We start from the raw sequence: 16165 nt of genomic DNA, 5'->3' as shown, positions 1-16165 counted from the left end.
AAGAGGCACTCCTGGGTTTGGAGTTAAGGAGCATGCTCAGAAAACTCTGTAAGAGAGCTCTGACAAACATACTCAAAGCTGTTTGTTTATAAGCTGTCTGCAATAACTTAAAATGTTCGTCAGACACTTCACAGACCCTCCGCAGGGACTATTAAACCTCCTCCAGGCTTCTCCTGCAGCCGAGACATGCGTGAACAGCCTTTACCCCTGAGTGACTTGCAGATGAGGTGACAATCCATACTTGATCTATTGGTAGAATGTCTTGCCTTACAGGTGAGTGGCAAGTCAACTGTCCAGCTAAGAGAATGCCATTATCTCTTGATGCCAAAGAAACTCCTCATCCCTATGGGATGGGGATGAGGATGGGGAGGTTAGAGAACAACAAGACAAAGGCAGAGTAGGAGAAGAAATTGGGAAAGGTAGCGTGATGGAATGTGATAGACGGTTTGGCACAATGAGAGGATGCGGGGACAAAGGAGCGAATAAGCAGCCCATCCTGGGGCATTCCGTGTACAAATGCTTTTATGCGAATGCCCGAAGTCTACGAGCAAAGGTGGGAGAACTGGAATGTCTGGTGACAAGGGAAAATATTGACATAGTGGGCATAACGGAAACCTGGTGGAATGCGGAGAATCAGTGGGATACCGCAATCCCGGGCTATAAACTCTACAGGAGGGACAGGCAGGGGCGTGTTGGAGGTGGGGTGGCCGTTTATGTTAAGGAAGGGATAGAATCCAGCAAAGTAGAGATTGAAGGTGGGTCTGATTCCACCGTAGAATCTCTGTGGGTTAAATTACCAGGCTTGTGCAGTGATGTAATACTGGGGGCGTGCTATCGTCCTTCAGACCAGAAATCGGATGGGGACCTTGAAATGAGGAAACAGATCAGGGAGGTGACAAGGAGGGACAGGGTTGTAATCATGGGGGACTTCAATTATCCTCATATTGACTGGGTCAATTTGTGTTCTGGTCACGATAAGGAGACCAGATTTCTTGACGTGCTAAATGACTGTGGCTTAGAGCAGCTAGTCACGGAGCCCACCAGAGGGCAGGTGACTCTGGATTTAATATTGTGCGGTATGCAGGACCTGGTTAGAGATGTAAACGTTACTGAGCCATTGGGGAACAGTGATCATGCTGCGATCCGTTTTGACGTGCACGTTGGGGGAAGAATACCAGGCAAATCTCTAACAAAAACCCTTGACTTCCGACGGGCAGACTTCCCCCAAATGAGGAGGCTAGTTAGAAGGAGGTTGAAAGGGAGGGTAAAAAGAGTCCAATCTCTCCAGAGTGCATGGAGGCTGCTTAAAACAACAGTAATAGAGGCCCAGCAGAGGTATACCGCACTTTGCGGTATACACAGTATACCGCAAAGAAAGAAGGGTTCCACTAAATCCAGGAGGGTGCCCGCATGGCTAACCAGCCAAGTTAGAGAGGCTGTGAAGGGCAAGGAAGCTTCCTTCCGTAAATGGAAGTCTTGCCCTAATGAGGAGAATAAAAAGGAACATAAACTGTGGCAAAAGAAATGTAAGAAGGTGATACGGGAGGCCAAGCGAGACTGAGGAACGCATGGCCAGCAACATTAAGGGGAATAATAAAAGCTTCTTCAAATATGTTAGAAGCAGGAAACCCGCCAGAGAAGCGGTTGGCCCTCTGAATGGTGAGGGAGGGAAAGGGGAGATAAAAGGAGACTTAGAGATAGCAGAGAAATTAAATGAGTTCTTTGCATCTGTCTTCATGGCAGAAGACCTCGGGCAGATATCGCTGCCCTAACGGCCCCTCCTGACCGAGGAGTTAAGTCAGATAGAGGTTAAAAGAGAAGATGTTTCAGACCTCATTGATAAATTAAAGATCAATAAGTCACCGGGCCCTGATGGCATTCACCCAAGAGTTATTAAGGAATTGAAGAATGAAGTTGCAGATCTCTTGACTAAGGTATGCAACTTGTCCCTCAAAATGGCCACGGTGCCAGAAGATTGGAGGATAGCAAATGTCACGCCTGTTTTTAAAAAGGGAAAGAGGGGGGACCCGGGAAATTATAGGCCGGTCAGCCTAACATCCATACTGGGTAAGATGGTGGAATGCCTCATCAAAGATAGGACCTCAAAACACATAGATGAACAGGCCTTGCTGAGGGAGAGTCAGCATGGCTTCTGTAAGGGTAAGTCTTGCCTCACAAACCTTATAGAATTCTTTGAAAAGGTCAACAGGCATGTGGATGTGGGAGAACCCGTGGACATTATATATCTGGACTTTCAGAAGGCGTTTGACATGGTCCCTCACCAAAGGCTACTGAAAAAACTCCACAGTCAGGGAATTAGAGGACAGGTCATCTCGTGGATTGAGAACTGGTTGGAGGCCAGGAAGCAGAGAATGGGTGTCAATGGGCAATTTTCACAATGGAGAGAGGTGAAAAGCAGTGTGCCCCAAGGATCTGTCCTGGGACCGGTGCTTTTCAACCTCTTCATAAATGACCTGGAGACAGGGTTGAGCAGTGAAGTGGCTAAGTTTGTAGATGACACCAAACTTTTCCGAGTGGTGAAGACCAGAAGTGATTGTGAGGAGCTCCAGAAGGATCTCTCCAGACTGGCAGAATGGGCAGCAAAATGGCAGATGCACTTCAATGTTAGTAAGTGTAAAGTCATGCACATTGGGGCAAAAAATCAAAACTTTAGATATAGGCTGATGGGTTCTGAGCTGTCTGTGACAGATCAGATCTTGGGGTGGTGGTGGACAGGTTGATGAAAGTGTCGACCCAATGTGCGGCGGCAGTGAAGAAGGCCAATTCTATGCTTGGGATCATTAGGAAGGGTACTGAGAACAAAACAGCTAATATTATAATGCCGTTGTACAAATCTATGGTAAGGCCACACCAGGAGTATTGTGTCCAGTTCTGGTCGCCGCATCTCAAAAAAGACATAGTGGAAATGGAAAAGGTGCAAAAGAGAGCGACTAAGATGATTACTGGGCTGGGGCACCTTCCTTATGAGGAAAGGCTACGGCGTTTGGGCCTCTTCAGCCTAGAAAAGAGATGCCTGAGGGGGGACATGGTTGAGACATACAAAATTATGCAGGGGATGGACAGAGTGGATAGGGACATGCTCTTTACACTCTCACATAATACCAGAACCAGGGGACATCCACTAAAGTTGAGTGTTGGGCGGGTTAGGACAGACAAAAGAAAATATTTCTTTACTCAGTGTGTGGTCGGTCTGTGGAATTCCTTGCCACAGGATGTGGTGCTGGCGTCTAGCCTAGACGCCTTTAAAAGGGAATTGGACAAGTTTCTGGAGGAAAAATCCATTATGGGGTACAAGCCATGATGTGTATGCGCAACCTCCTGATTTTAGAAATGGGTTATGTCAGAATGCCAGATGCAAGGGAGGGCACCAGGATGAGGTCTCTTGTTATCTGGTGTGCTCCCTGGGGCATTTGGTGGGCCGCTGTGAGATACAGGAAGCTGGACTAGATGGGCCTATGGCCTGATCCAGTGGGGCTGTTCTTATGTTCTTATGTAAACACTGCGATCACAGTCATACACTTTATGAACACCTTTGGTGCTGGGGACATGTCAAAGAGAAGCATACAATACTGAACACTGAGCACAGATAAGTCCACGACATTGGAAGTATCACAATGTAAAAATAGACATCCTTTAAGTCTACAAAAGTGTCTGGTTCACAGCTGTAGAGAGGAATCAGGATATCCGGTATTGATATCATGTGGAATGTCTTGGTCTTGATGAAAGTGTTGACATTGTCTCGGACGGTGTTTCTCAAACTATGGGTCGGGACCCACTAGGTGGGTTGCAAACCAATTACAGGTGGATCCCCATTCATTTCAATATTTTATTTTTAATATATTAGACTTGATGCTCCCATGGTATGTGACTGCATTTGGGGAAATGTTACAGCTCTGTACTTTTAACAGGCTACTATGTATATTCTTTTAACAATGATAGTAAATGGAACTTACTTCTGGGTAAGTGTGTGTAGGATTGCAGCCTAGGATTGCTAAAAATTTTCCTGCTTGATGTCACTTCCGGTGGGTCCTGACAGATTCTAATTCTAAAAAAGCGGGTCCCAGAACTAAACATCTGAGAACTGTGTCTAGGAATATTACACAAACTACCATCTTGCTTTGATACCAAGTACCACCTAGTAAAAGCCTCAATGACATTGACCAGGAAGCACTAACTCACTGACACCATTCAAGGAAGGCATCTATTTTGAGCAGAGGCTGGGATTGTTCAGTAACATAAAACACACTTGATGATGGAAATTCTAGGGCACAGCCAGTGCTGGCTATGTCGATCACTTCATTATCTTAAGCCAAGTGCCTAATGAGCAAGATGGAAGGTTTAAAACTGCAGCCTGCCTCAAATGAGTCAGGGCCCCCTTCCTCTGACACATGTGCTTCATCAGAACAAGACATACACATTAAAATCTGTATGACCTTTGGCCCTCAAACACCTCCCAGCAGACAGATCTAATAAAACTGACACTATTAAAAACATTTTTTAAAAATATATTGTATACCTTGTTTCAACAAAAATAAAGATGAAAATTGAGGTAAAAGTCTGTTGATTTTTTTCTAAGGAATGAAGGGTAAAAGAAAGTGCCCCTCACAATGCCATTTTAGTGTTGGTCAAAAAGGTACTGAGACGCAGAGATTTTTCTCGCTTCAAAGGACAAACTGCTCGTGTGGTTTTGTTCATTTGAGAGCAGTATAAATGCTTGCCAAAGCTCTGGTAGTTTCTGACATTTGCTCTGTACGTGTGCAGAACTCCACTATGTGGACTGCGCAGAAACTACAAAGAACCAAAGTGATATGTGGACAGACTAGGTGTGTACGGTTATAAGCTAAGCTGGTATTGTGAGATCTGAAAGGCATTATGAACTGGAGGACACAACACTGAACTGATACACATTTGGCTATCTTGGCAATGCAAACTTACCTTCTAGTTTGCATTGAAAAGGGGTGCTTTGTTTGATGTTAATATGAACTTTACTTGCATGATGCAAATGTTCCAATAGTAGATACCTTAGAAAGATGTCTCTGGAATTAGCAAACTTTTTTTTTTTTTTTTACTTTTGCCCCTGAAATAACTTCAGTAAAAAGTGAGATTATCTTTATTTCCTGAACAGAACAATGCACAAAGGGATTACGCCTACTTTTGGTGGTAATTAAGACTGTGATTTCTTCCAGGTGTAGCACATTAGACATTTTCCCTGTAACATTATAAAGCCTTCTAAAGAGCTTTATATAAAATGCTCTAAAAGCTCAAGGGGCACATGCAAATCTCTTAAATTTCCTCCAAAGAAACTAAGGGAGCATGACACCAATGTCACTGCGCATTTGTGAACTAGTGGGCAAGAACATAAACCTAATGGATGTGAATGGGCAAACTGGTGATTGTGTTCTCTTAATTTATAACACAAATTTGGAAGAGGTATCTGGATGGGGCAGTACAAAGCACAGTACACTAGAATTTAAAATGTTCACCACAAGAAGTATTTTTATTGGAGACAACAAACAGTATTTTTTCTTGTTGAGTTGAATGCTTTTTCCTTTTTCTTGTCTGTTTCTTTACACAAACATATTGCTCTACATAGATGGGAAATTCAGCAATATTTTATTCTTTCTGGTAATATTTTATCAAGAAATCAGAACCTGGAAAACATCTAAACATCTAAACCCATTTTGGATGGATGGTGCTGCTAGACTGCATGATTCAACATGAAGTATAGAAGGGGACAGACCACACAGCGCAGTTGCATGCACTAGGTGCCAGGTTCAATCTCTGACATTGCTAGGGAGGGCTAAGAAAAGTCCATTGCCTGAAATCCTGAAGAGCCACTGTCAGTCAGTGTAGACCAGTGTTTCTCAAACTGTGGGTCGGACCCACTAGGTGGGTTGCAAACCAGTTTCAGGTGGGTCCTCATTCATTCCAATATTTTATTTTTAATATATTAGACTTGATGCTCCCATGGTATGTGACTGCATTTGGGGAAATGTTACAGACCTGTATTTTTAACAAGCTACTATGTATATTCTTTTAACAATGATAGTCAAAGGGACTTACTCCTGTGTAAGAGTGAGTAGGATTGCAACCTAGGATAGTTAAAAATTTTCCTACTTGATGATGTCACTTCTGGTCATGACATCACTTCCGGTGGGTCCTGACAGACTCTCATTCTCAAAAGTGGGTCCCGGTGCTAAATGTATGAGAACCACTGGTGTAGACAATACTGAGCTCAATGGATCAATGGTATGGTTTAATATAAGGAAGCTTCACAGGTTCCAAAAATGAAATTTGAATTGCTTTAACAAACACTTGCACAACATTTGAGTGCAAGACCTGAGAGATTCATGGTGAGGGCACACAGAAGTCATCACAGGATGAGTTTGCTGCATAATCCAAAATGTTTCTCATCTTAGAAAAAAAATGTTACGCATACTGTCCTTAAACCTCTAGTTGTAATTTTCAAAATAAAAATACACACATACCAACTAAATGCAAGACTTATGCAAATTTCCTACAGCTGTGTGTCCTCCTTACATATAATCAGCCAAATAAAAAGATGAAGTTATGAACTCCAGTTGAACTGTACCTGATTTTAAAGGGACACTTAAAAAGTATTGTACAGCCTCTGATAAGTGGGTAAAAAGTTTCTGTACTTAAGAAACTCATAGACCTATACAAAGTATTGACGAGAAATGGAACTGAACAACAAATATAACTTAAATCACAACCTACTATACAGAAAGAATGTAAATTATAATGAGCAGACAATATGCCTTTAAGGCAATACTTCAAGTCCTCAGAAATGCCTGCAGCTTCCTTTGCAGGGAGGTTGTGTTAGACCAGGGATTGTTACATGAGGGGGGGGGGATATCAGAAATGACAAGCTAAAGAAATGACTTTTAGCACTCAAAACTTAAACTGGCCAGGATTGGGTAAAAGGTGGGTAAGTTCCCCTATATGAGCATGGCTGAACAAGAGCAGAGATCAGAGTTTGGAAAGACAAGAGGCAGAGAAGGAAGAAATATGGAAAGGGTGGGACAGCACTGTAATGAAAAAAAGAAATATGCGAGAGGAGTGGACTGGAATTAAAAACAAGCTGAAAAATATTGCTGCATGTCTATATCTACAATAGGAAACAAGTCCAGTTAGATTTAGCTGGAATGCACTGATTTCTGACTGCTTTCTTACCCTTTGTGCCTTTACGTCTCCCCCCTCTCAAAAGCTTTTAAAATGATTTGTTCTAGTATGTATTTCTTTATTCAACCCTTTCCCCAAATTTATAGTGCAAATACATTCTTGCTGCTTGATTTCTACCTTGCTTTCTGAACTTTGGGCTTTCCCACCCCACATCTAATCACCATCTCAGATGACCCAGTGTTGGCAAAGTGGCTGTATCATAAAGAAAAAGATTCCCAACATGGAAAGAGAGGGATGCTTTTGTGGAGACAACCATTTAAGCAAAAACAACTTCCGCTTGGTGGCAGCAGGAGAGTCTACAAGAGAAGAGCTATTTTTGCTCCCCTCCCACACTCAGCGTACAAATTACTGCTTAACCATGGAAGTGGGCAGTTTTTGTTCTGTGATATATGCAGATCTACTAAAATGGCAATTATGAATTACAGGTCCAGCATATTTATACACTGATTTTTTATACACGGATTTGACTCAACACAAATGGTCCCTGCAAATGAGAAGGAATGTGCTGATCCCTGGAGAAGGGGAAAATGCACCCCTTTAAAATCAGATTAAAAAACTGAACAGTCCCTTAACAATAGCCTACTTCATGAGAGAGAAGGAGGGCAGCTAGCTGACAATCCATCAATCCTTCTCTCTCCAGCGGACCCCTCCCTTCCCCTGAGCACATGAAAGAAAGGTGATCGCTTTGCATTGGTGAAGGGAGGGGCTAAGTGAAGATTTCTAAGCCCTTGGAGGAGGACTGGTTGATGGATTGTCTTCTTAATGACTCTTTATCTTAGGGTCAAAAGGTCAGCAAGGTTGTTTTTAAATCACTGGAGCAAAGAAACTTTGTTTTTTAAATTGATTTGCTATAGTGCGTTTTTTTGCCATCCACGTGAGTGCTTGGAACGGAACCCACACAAATAATTAGTCTCAACCTGTAGTATTTTAAAAAGAGTCAATCTCAGAAAACCACCAACTTTACATAGTAATGCCTCAACATTTGAAAATGTCTTCAAGAATTCATTTAAAATGAATACTGTGATGTTATAACCCATCAAAAACAAGCTGTAAATTAAACTCACATAACGAACGTCAAATACATTTTTGTCAATAAATAAGTATTACAATTAAATTAACTGCTGTACATTAACTGACACTGAATAAGAAGCCAGATTCATAAGGCTTTAGCTTAGACCATATACTGATAAGGAAATTCAAATAATGATCATTGGCAAAGGAAAGGAAACAAAAAATTAGAAGTTTCCAAAACCAGGGTTCTCCAACAGCATTTTCAGCTGTACCAGACAATAAGTATATAACTAAACTATTTTTAAAATGCCCGCCCCCTCCCCATCAATTTCTTCCCCACCAGCCAAAAGTACTTTAAAAGTCATTTTGGAAATTGTGATCAAGTTACTACTAAGCAATTCTCAAGAGGGAACTCTTATCACAGAAAACCAAATAGATTCATAAACTTTAGTGTATCTCTACCCGTATATGAACTTTCATATGAAAGATCTTAAATACATTTAATGAAGTTACCAGCTATGGAGAATGTGTGATAAAAACAAATTTCACTAAAAAATTGTGACCACATATATGCCAATTTCTGAAACAACTTTGGGTTGCATCCAAACCCAACACTCCACTTGCAATACTGGTACTGCAACAAGCCCATCCACCCTGGGAAATCTGCTCCTGGGAATTATCCTTCAGACGAAGTGCAATATTTGTTTACAACTCCTTACTTACTTGGGTAAATCCTGCATTTGGTGAAATTTAAATAATATCAATTTATATTACTTACACAGCTATCTTCTAAAACTAGAGTGGATTCCAATGGTGAAGAAAATGACCAAATGCAGTTTAAAAAAGAACCATAAAGCCACATTCACAAAAGTGGTTTTTCCTACATGCCATCTGCAGGCAAAACTCCCTTTTCCAAATAGGACCTTCAAACTGCTAATGGGAAAAATGCATGGCAATATCAACACTGGAATAAAAGGGTGTTTTCACATTTTTGCAGAAGGGAAAGGTATATTAAAAGTGTGAAAAATGTATTGATTTCCATGTGAATATATTCATTCAGAATATTGTTGAACACCAACACCACAGACGGAGCAGCAGAGCAGTGCTCCCCTCCCAGTATATACTTTCAATATTTAATATTTTATCTATCTAGTGGTAGTACTATTGATCACAAAATTTACTATTGTTCACACAATTTAAGAAAAATCAGCATAAAGTTGTTGTACAGACACACATACACATACAAATCTTGATTTTTTTTTCCTTTGAAAGAGGGCATTAAAAATAGACCCAAGGCACTTAAGACAAGAATTCACTCTCTAGTTCATATATTGATGGCCGGCAAGCCTTACTCTTTATCCTGCACAAAGGCACTGTACAGTCTCTGTTCTGACCTTCTACATCAATATCAAGTAATGAGGGCATATGAGATTTAGTTCTCTCCTTGGTGTCGGTCAACAAATTAGTCTTTGAACTTCTGTCACCCTCTAAATGATCCATCTCAAAAGGGCTTGACTTCGTACTTTGTGGAATGGCTTGCCAAGGATCTAGCCTGCTTCTTAAAGAAGAAGGTCGAGGTCTTGGTATAATGTTGACAGTTCCGTTCTTTTCAGCTGACCCATCACTGTTTCTTTGTTGGAAAGATGGAGTGTTCAGTCTCTCATGGGCTCCACTAGCAATCCCGTTAGCTAGATGAAGAATAGAAATAACAAATAATATAACTATTCACCTTGTGATGATGAAATAAACACAAAGAATAAAAGACAATGACATTTCTTTTGGTACCAGTTAGCATTTAGCAAATCCAGAAGCAAGAAAGCAGAAAAAATGGTAGATGGCACACAATCTACTAGACACTATTTCAAGGAGCATCTCAGGGATAGTTACTAGGGCATCTTCTTTGCTCTTTTCATATGGCACAAAAATGAAATGGTTTAACTAGTTGGAAGACTAATGTGAAATGTGGTAAAACACCTGCAAGGTCATGTATTTCAGGTGATCCTTAAATCCCTTCCACTGAGTTGTTGCAAGGTAGACTATAACGTGACCAACACCAGGAGTGAGTGGCTAAGACAAGGCTTAACTTAACCAAACCTAAGGGTTTACATACATCTCAGAATATGGATAAGTTTTATATATTTTGTGTTCAATAAACAGCTAATGGTTTCTGGTTACAGCAAGCCAGGATGCTAGATTAATTCTGGATTACTAACTCCAAATGCTTAAATCATGAGTTATAATCTAGCCATCAGACTTCTTTGAGCCCCAGCTATATCTATAAATGCATGTTCTCTCTATCTTTTGTTCCTTCTGCATAGGAAGAACTGCATGCATTTTTGAGACACATGTTCCCAATTAGTCTAGCATCACAAAGGTACAGATAACATTGCCATCATTGACAAATAAAACAATTAATCAGTGGATTGAAGACCTTTTGACTTTATCAATTTCTGAATATATTGATAATAAATTTCTGAATAAATTGAATAAATAGCTTACAGACAACAACTATGAAAGGATATATTTGTGGATATTTGGAAGCCTTTCCTAGACTTATACATATAGTGTGTGAAGAATCCAGTAGTATAGATTGCTTAAATATATTTATAATATCTTTATAATTTATTTCTTCCCCTCCTTTTGAAATTTGATACGTTTTATTTTCTCTTTGCATTTGCTTTGCTTTGTTTTTATCTGTATTTTAAAGTGTCTTCAATGCATTTTTTTCTCACGAAGAAAAATTAAACAATCATAATCCGTGTTGTACAGAGATACTGAAAGTGGTTACAGCAATGGTAGGACCCATAGTTACCCTCTCCCACTCTCCCAAGATAGGACATGTACCAAAAACAAGTAACTTATTTATTACCTAAATACATTACTGTTCCATGGTCATTTCAGTGTTACTTGAGACATACAAAATTATGCAGGGGATGGACAGAGTGGATAGGGAGACGCTCTTTACACTCTCACATAATACCAGAACCAGGGGACATCCACTAAAATTGAGTGTTGGGCGGGTTAGGACAGACAAAAGAAAATATTTCTTTACTCAGCGCGTGGTCGGTCTGTGGAACTCCTTGCCACAGGATGTGGTGCTGGCGTCTAGCCTAGACGCCTTTAAAAGGGGATTGGACGAGTTTCTGGAGGAAAAATCCATTATGGGGTACAAGCCATGATGTGTATGCGCAACCTCCTGATTTTAGGAATGGGTTAAGTCAGAATGCCAGATGTAGGAGAGAGCACCAGGATGAGGTCTCTTGTTATCTGGTGTGCTCCCTGGGGCATTTGGTGGGCCGCTGTGAGATACAGGAAGCTGGACTAGATGGGCCTATGGCCTGATCCAGTGGGGCTGTTCTTATGTTCTTACTTGTAATACATAGTGATAAGCAAATATATTTTTTTGTACTCACTTGTGATATAACAGGAATTTCCATCTGACATGGTTCGTCTGTGACCCAAAACTTTCACATTTGAGGATGAGGAATTTGCCAAATGCAGAGATCCTTGCTTCAAAGGAAGAGTGAGAGATGGCAAATTAGGACTCAGAGCAGGATTAATTTTGGCTATGTGTTCTTTTTTGCTAACAAGGGTTTCAGACAAAAAGCATTTAACAGGAGCATCCTGGTTATTCGGCAGTGAGCTTCCAAGAGCATCTTCACTGTCACACTGAAGAAGGCATTTAGTGGAAGCAGAAGACATAGAGAGAAGATTCACAGTGCTTGCAGATGGATCCAGTGAAGGAACATGGGTCTCCTCTTTTCTGGACTGTTGCAATCTTACAGGGCTTGAACTTCTGTGAAACTTAGAAGCTCGCTGGAACAGTCCATCACGCTTTTTCTTTTCTTCCTTGGGCAATACTTCATCTGGAGCCTGAAATTTGTTCAGCTCCCTAACATCCAAGCCCAGCGCTACTGAAGCAAGGAGGACAGCACATCCATATAAAACACAGTCAGTTTTCTTCTTCTGTAATGTTCTGCTAAGACTGTTTGTGGGAGTCATTTGTGGAGTGCTATTTGCAGAACTTGCTGAATTTCCTTCTTCAAAGCTCTCCTGTTCGACAGAATTTAGTCCTTGATCATCCTTCCAAAGAGGTAGATCAATGTAGGCTTGATTTGGAAATTTTAGTTGCTTTGGTCGCTTAGCATCCATACTTTCAGAGGAATGTCTCTGCTCTGTACAGACACAATACTCAGATGTCAGTAAGTGTTCAATTAGAACATTGTTGTTTCATTACAGATATGAAATGTTGCCATAGATCTTTTTTAATTTAAAGAGGCAAATGAAAACCCTAACAAGTCAGAAGCAATTCAATTTAGATAGGGATTGCTTACTTATTAAGTTATGTAAATATTGTACTACTCTTCAGGCTACAGCACCTGAAAGCAGTTTTGGGGAACTTGCTTTTTTTAACAGCCACCTATGTCTATTAGCCTTCTTTGGCCTATGTTGATGGTGAACGTCTTTGAATTTAGTGCTTATTTTGAATGCAACTGCTACATATACTGTAAAAAGATATGGAGATATGGAGCTTTTTTGTGTTATCCCTTTTCTTTTTCCAGCTTTTATCAATACCTCTGGGTTTTTTTCTGCTAAAAAATATTGTGGAGTTGCTTCTTATTGTGAAAACTCATGATTTTCATATAGAAGACACCATGTTTAAGCCCCAAACAGTCCATTTAAAATGTCTTAGGATCAGAGCAAGACTTGAATGCTGTAGCACTATTCTTGGAATGCATTTCTTGCTCTTACAAACCAGATCATTTGTGAAGCAAACTGGTAGCTTATTCTTTATCAGCTATGAAATTGTCCTCCAGGTAAGAATTTAGTCAGGAGAAGCAAGTCAATCAACAAGGGAAAATTCAAGTACCACAATCTCCACCTCTCAAAACACCCTTGGGTTCTGTGAGCTCCCCATAGGAAGAGAAGGGATGTGGTAGGTCACAATCTGGGAGCCTCTGGTTTAAGGTGAAGATTCAAGCACTCTACAATTTGTGATTTGACTTTGTGAGTTTAATTATCACTACAGTAGTATTCTGTGTGCTGTACCACTCAGTTATATACTCATTTACCTTGGTCCAGGAACAAGGAAGCTAAGGGAACACCTTTCTGATTCTTCATCAAAAGGGTTGACCAAGGACTACTACCATCTGAGAGGGGTCTTATTCTGAAATCAGAGAAGCAGTTTGACATGAAGAAAATTGCATGTTTCCATTGATGAAAGTCTATTGATAAAAGTCCATCATTGCAGAGGGCTGTATAATAAGCAGTGTGTGCAGAAGAAAGCAAACCTCCCGACTTTCTAGAAAAAAACCCACTCATGAGGACCACTGAACCCCCTGCAAGTGGATGGTATGAGGTCCAGGGGGGTGCAGTGTTAAGGGAAAGCAGTGAACACCAACACCATCACCCTTCTGCACAAACGGAAATGACTTTTATTTGCAGAAGAGAACACAGAAGAGCCCTACTGGATCAGGCAAAGTGTCCACCTAATCCACTACTGTGTATCTCACAGTAGCTTATCTGATGCCTCTGGAAACACACAAAACAACAAGATACCTGTTGACATATAAATACAACATATCCTATTGCCACTTCCTTGCATCTGGCATTCAGAGACAGGTTGAATGTCAAACCTCTAAAACTTGAAGGTTTAATACAGTCATCATGACTTGAAACCTGTGACATATGTTTTCTCCACAAATCTGTCCAATCACCTTTAAAGGCATCTAGGCCAGGAGCTATCACAATACCTTGTGACAAAGAGTTCCAAAGATTCATTATACACTGGTTAAAGAAACAGAATATGGGCCTCATCCTGTATTCATGGATCCAGTATCCACAGTTTCACTTATCTGCAGATACAGGGAAACCCTATATAAATAGTTGCATCCCCCTCATACATACCCATTACTTTTGTTTTTAGCAGTGATGGAAGCATAAGTGTTTCTTGTTAACAAAGGAACATTCCTGCTTAACTGAAGACAGAGAGACTAACTGAATATTAACAGGAAGCATGACAGTTCCTGCTGGTTGGCTACACATCCTGTTCTTCAGTTAAGCAAGAATGTTCCTACATAAAAGTACATTTTTTGACATTTTGTGCAGTACTGGATTAATTTACCAAATATATAGGCCATAGCCCATAGTACAAGGGCAAACAAACAAGGACAATAAAGGAGTAATATCCTATACACATCTTTTGGTATTAAAACTGCATTGTGAAAAATTAGCTTCCTTAAACTCTAGTTTTGGATATTACTAAAGAAAAAAGATCCAACTGCTTGGCCAATTTTCTTCCTTATCCTTATCACTAAGAAAAGAACTCACCTTTTCTTTCACACAAATAGCAATGAAATATTATTCAGAATTATTTAAAATATAGTATTTATATAGAACAACTTTTCAACAAAGATGTTCTCAGTGTGGTTTGCACAGCAGAAAGAATGAAAAGATTGTGAGCCTGGACTATCAGCAAACAGGCACTAGAAAAGTTGCTATGCTGGGGGGGGGGGATAGGGACAGATGCTCTCTCCCTGCCAAATCAAGAAACACTGCTTTAAAAAGCCACCACTTTGCTAGTCAAGAAATCATTTCTGGTCCTTGAATAGAAAGGATGAGGAAAAGACTGCAGCAAGAAAAGTCCCTGACTATACCTGAACCAAAGCTAGAGAGCTTAAAACCTACTGGGCACCGATTGAAGCAAAGAGCAGTAAAATCTATTATGGTAACACGCCAAATTTGCAAGGTACTTTCCTACTGAATGCAGTTCTTTTAGTAGACCCTTGACCAGAGGACAAAGCAACAAGGGCAGTTGTATCTTATGAATCTGGATCTGAGCAAAGGTTCAACACAAAAAGACATCCTTCGTTAGCTGATCTAAGAAATCCCACCTTCTCTATCCCAATATTAATTAGGAGCCTGAACTATCTATTTTTCTGCTTTGCTCTAGAAGGGTAGCATTCATTTTCTGCATGCAGGGCCAGTAGTTAATAGCTACACTGCAAATACCGTATTTTTCGCTCTATAAGACGCACTTTTTCCCCCCCAAAAAGTGGGGGGGAAAGTGTGTGCGTCTTATGGAGCGAAGACTGCAAAAAAAAAAAAAAACTCCGCCCCTGGCCCCGCCCCTTGCCCGCTCTGCTTGGCTCGGCTTCCCAGGAAAGCGGGGGTGGGGTGGCAGTCTTGCTGAGCAAGCCCGCGTGTCTACTCAGAAGTAAGTCTCAGAGTCACTGGGGCTCACTCCCAGGAAAGCGGGGGTGGGATGGCAGACTCGCTTGGCAAGCCCAGGTGTCTACTCAGAAGTAAGTCTCAGACTCACTGGGGCTCACTCCCAGGAAAGCGGGGGTGGGTGGGTGGGATGGCAGGCTCGCTGCGAAAGCCCACGTGTCTACTCAGAAGTAAGTCTCAGAGTCACTGGGGCTCACTCCCAGGAAAGCGTGGGTGGAATGGCAGTCTTGCTGAGCAAGCCCCTAGAGCAGGGGTGCTCATTATGTCGATCCTCGAGCTACCAGTCCATCTCCAGGCAAAATGAGTCAATCGCGGGCTTCTCTCCTGTCCACGCATCCCTAGGAGTGAGCCCCTGGCAGGCTTGTGAGCCCAGGGAGCGAGCCTAGGGAGTGAGTCCAGGCAGCCCAGGGACTGAGACGGGCTCCTCCCTGGGAGAGGAGGCGCTGGCAGGCTTTTCTCCCGTCCACTCATCCCTGGGAGTGAGCCCCATTGGCTCTACTGGGGCTGACTTACCTTTCCCCTGCTTTTGCACTGGTATGTATGGAGATCTGCGCCCCCCCCCCCACTTTCATCTGTTGGTTCTGTGTGCAAGGGGTTTTGCAATGGTCTTGCTGTGATGTCTATACAGAGATCTTACCTGCCCCACACTTTTCCCCTGCTTTTGCACTGCTATGTATGGAGATCTGCACCCCCCACTTCC

General features: G+C 41.5%; 1 protein-coding gene across 1 annotated transcript in view; it reads right to left on the bottom strand.

The window, feature by feature from the left end:
- Positions 1-9529: 9529 nt before the first annotated feature.
- Positions 9530-16165, bottom strand: part of MAP3K21 (mitogen-activated protein kinase kinase kinase 21) — a 46082-nt gene continuing 39446 nt past the window's right edge. The window contains exons 9-11 of the mRNA XM_066611443.1: positions 13308-13402; positions 11649-12410; positions 9530-9923 (exon numbers count right to left, since the gene is read on the bottom strand). Coding sequence (XP_066467540.1) covers positions 9535-9923; positions 11649-12410; positions 13308-13402 — 1246 coding nt within the window. The 3' untranslated portion in view covers positions 9530-9534. The remainder of the gene's footprint in view (positions 9924-11648; positions 12411-13307; positions 13403-16165) is intronic.

This window comes from Tiliqua scincoides, chromosome 1, assembly GCF_035046505.1.
Source record: "Tiliqua scincoides isolate rTilSci1 chromosome 1, rTilSci1.hap2, whole genome shotgun sequence".
NCBI lineage: Eukaryota > Metazoa > Chordata > Lepidosauria > Squamata > Scincidae > Tiliqua > Tiliqua scincoides.
The sequence above is the reverse complement of the archived record's forward strand: the minus strand, read 5'-3'. Positions and strand labels throughout refer to the sequence as shown.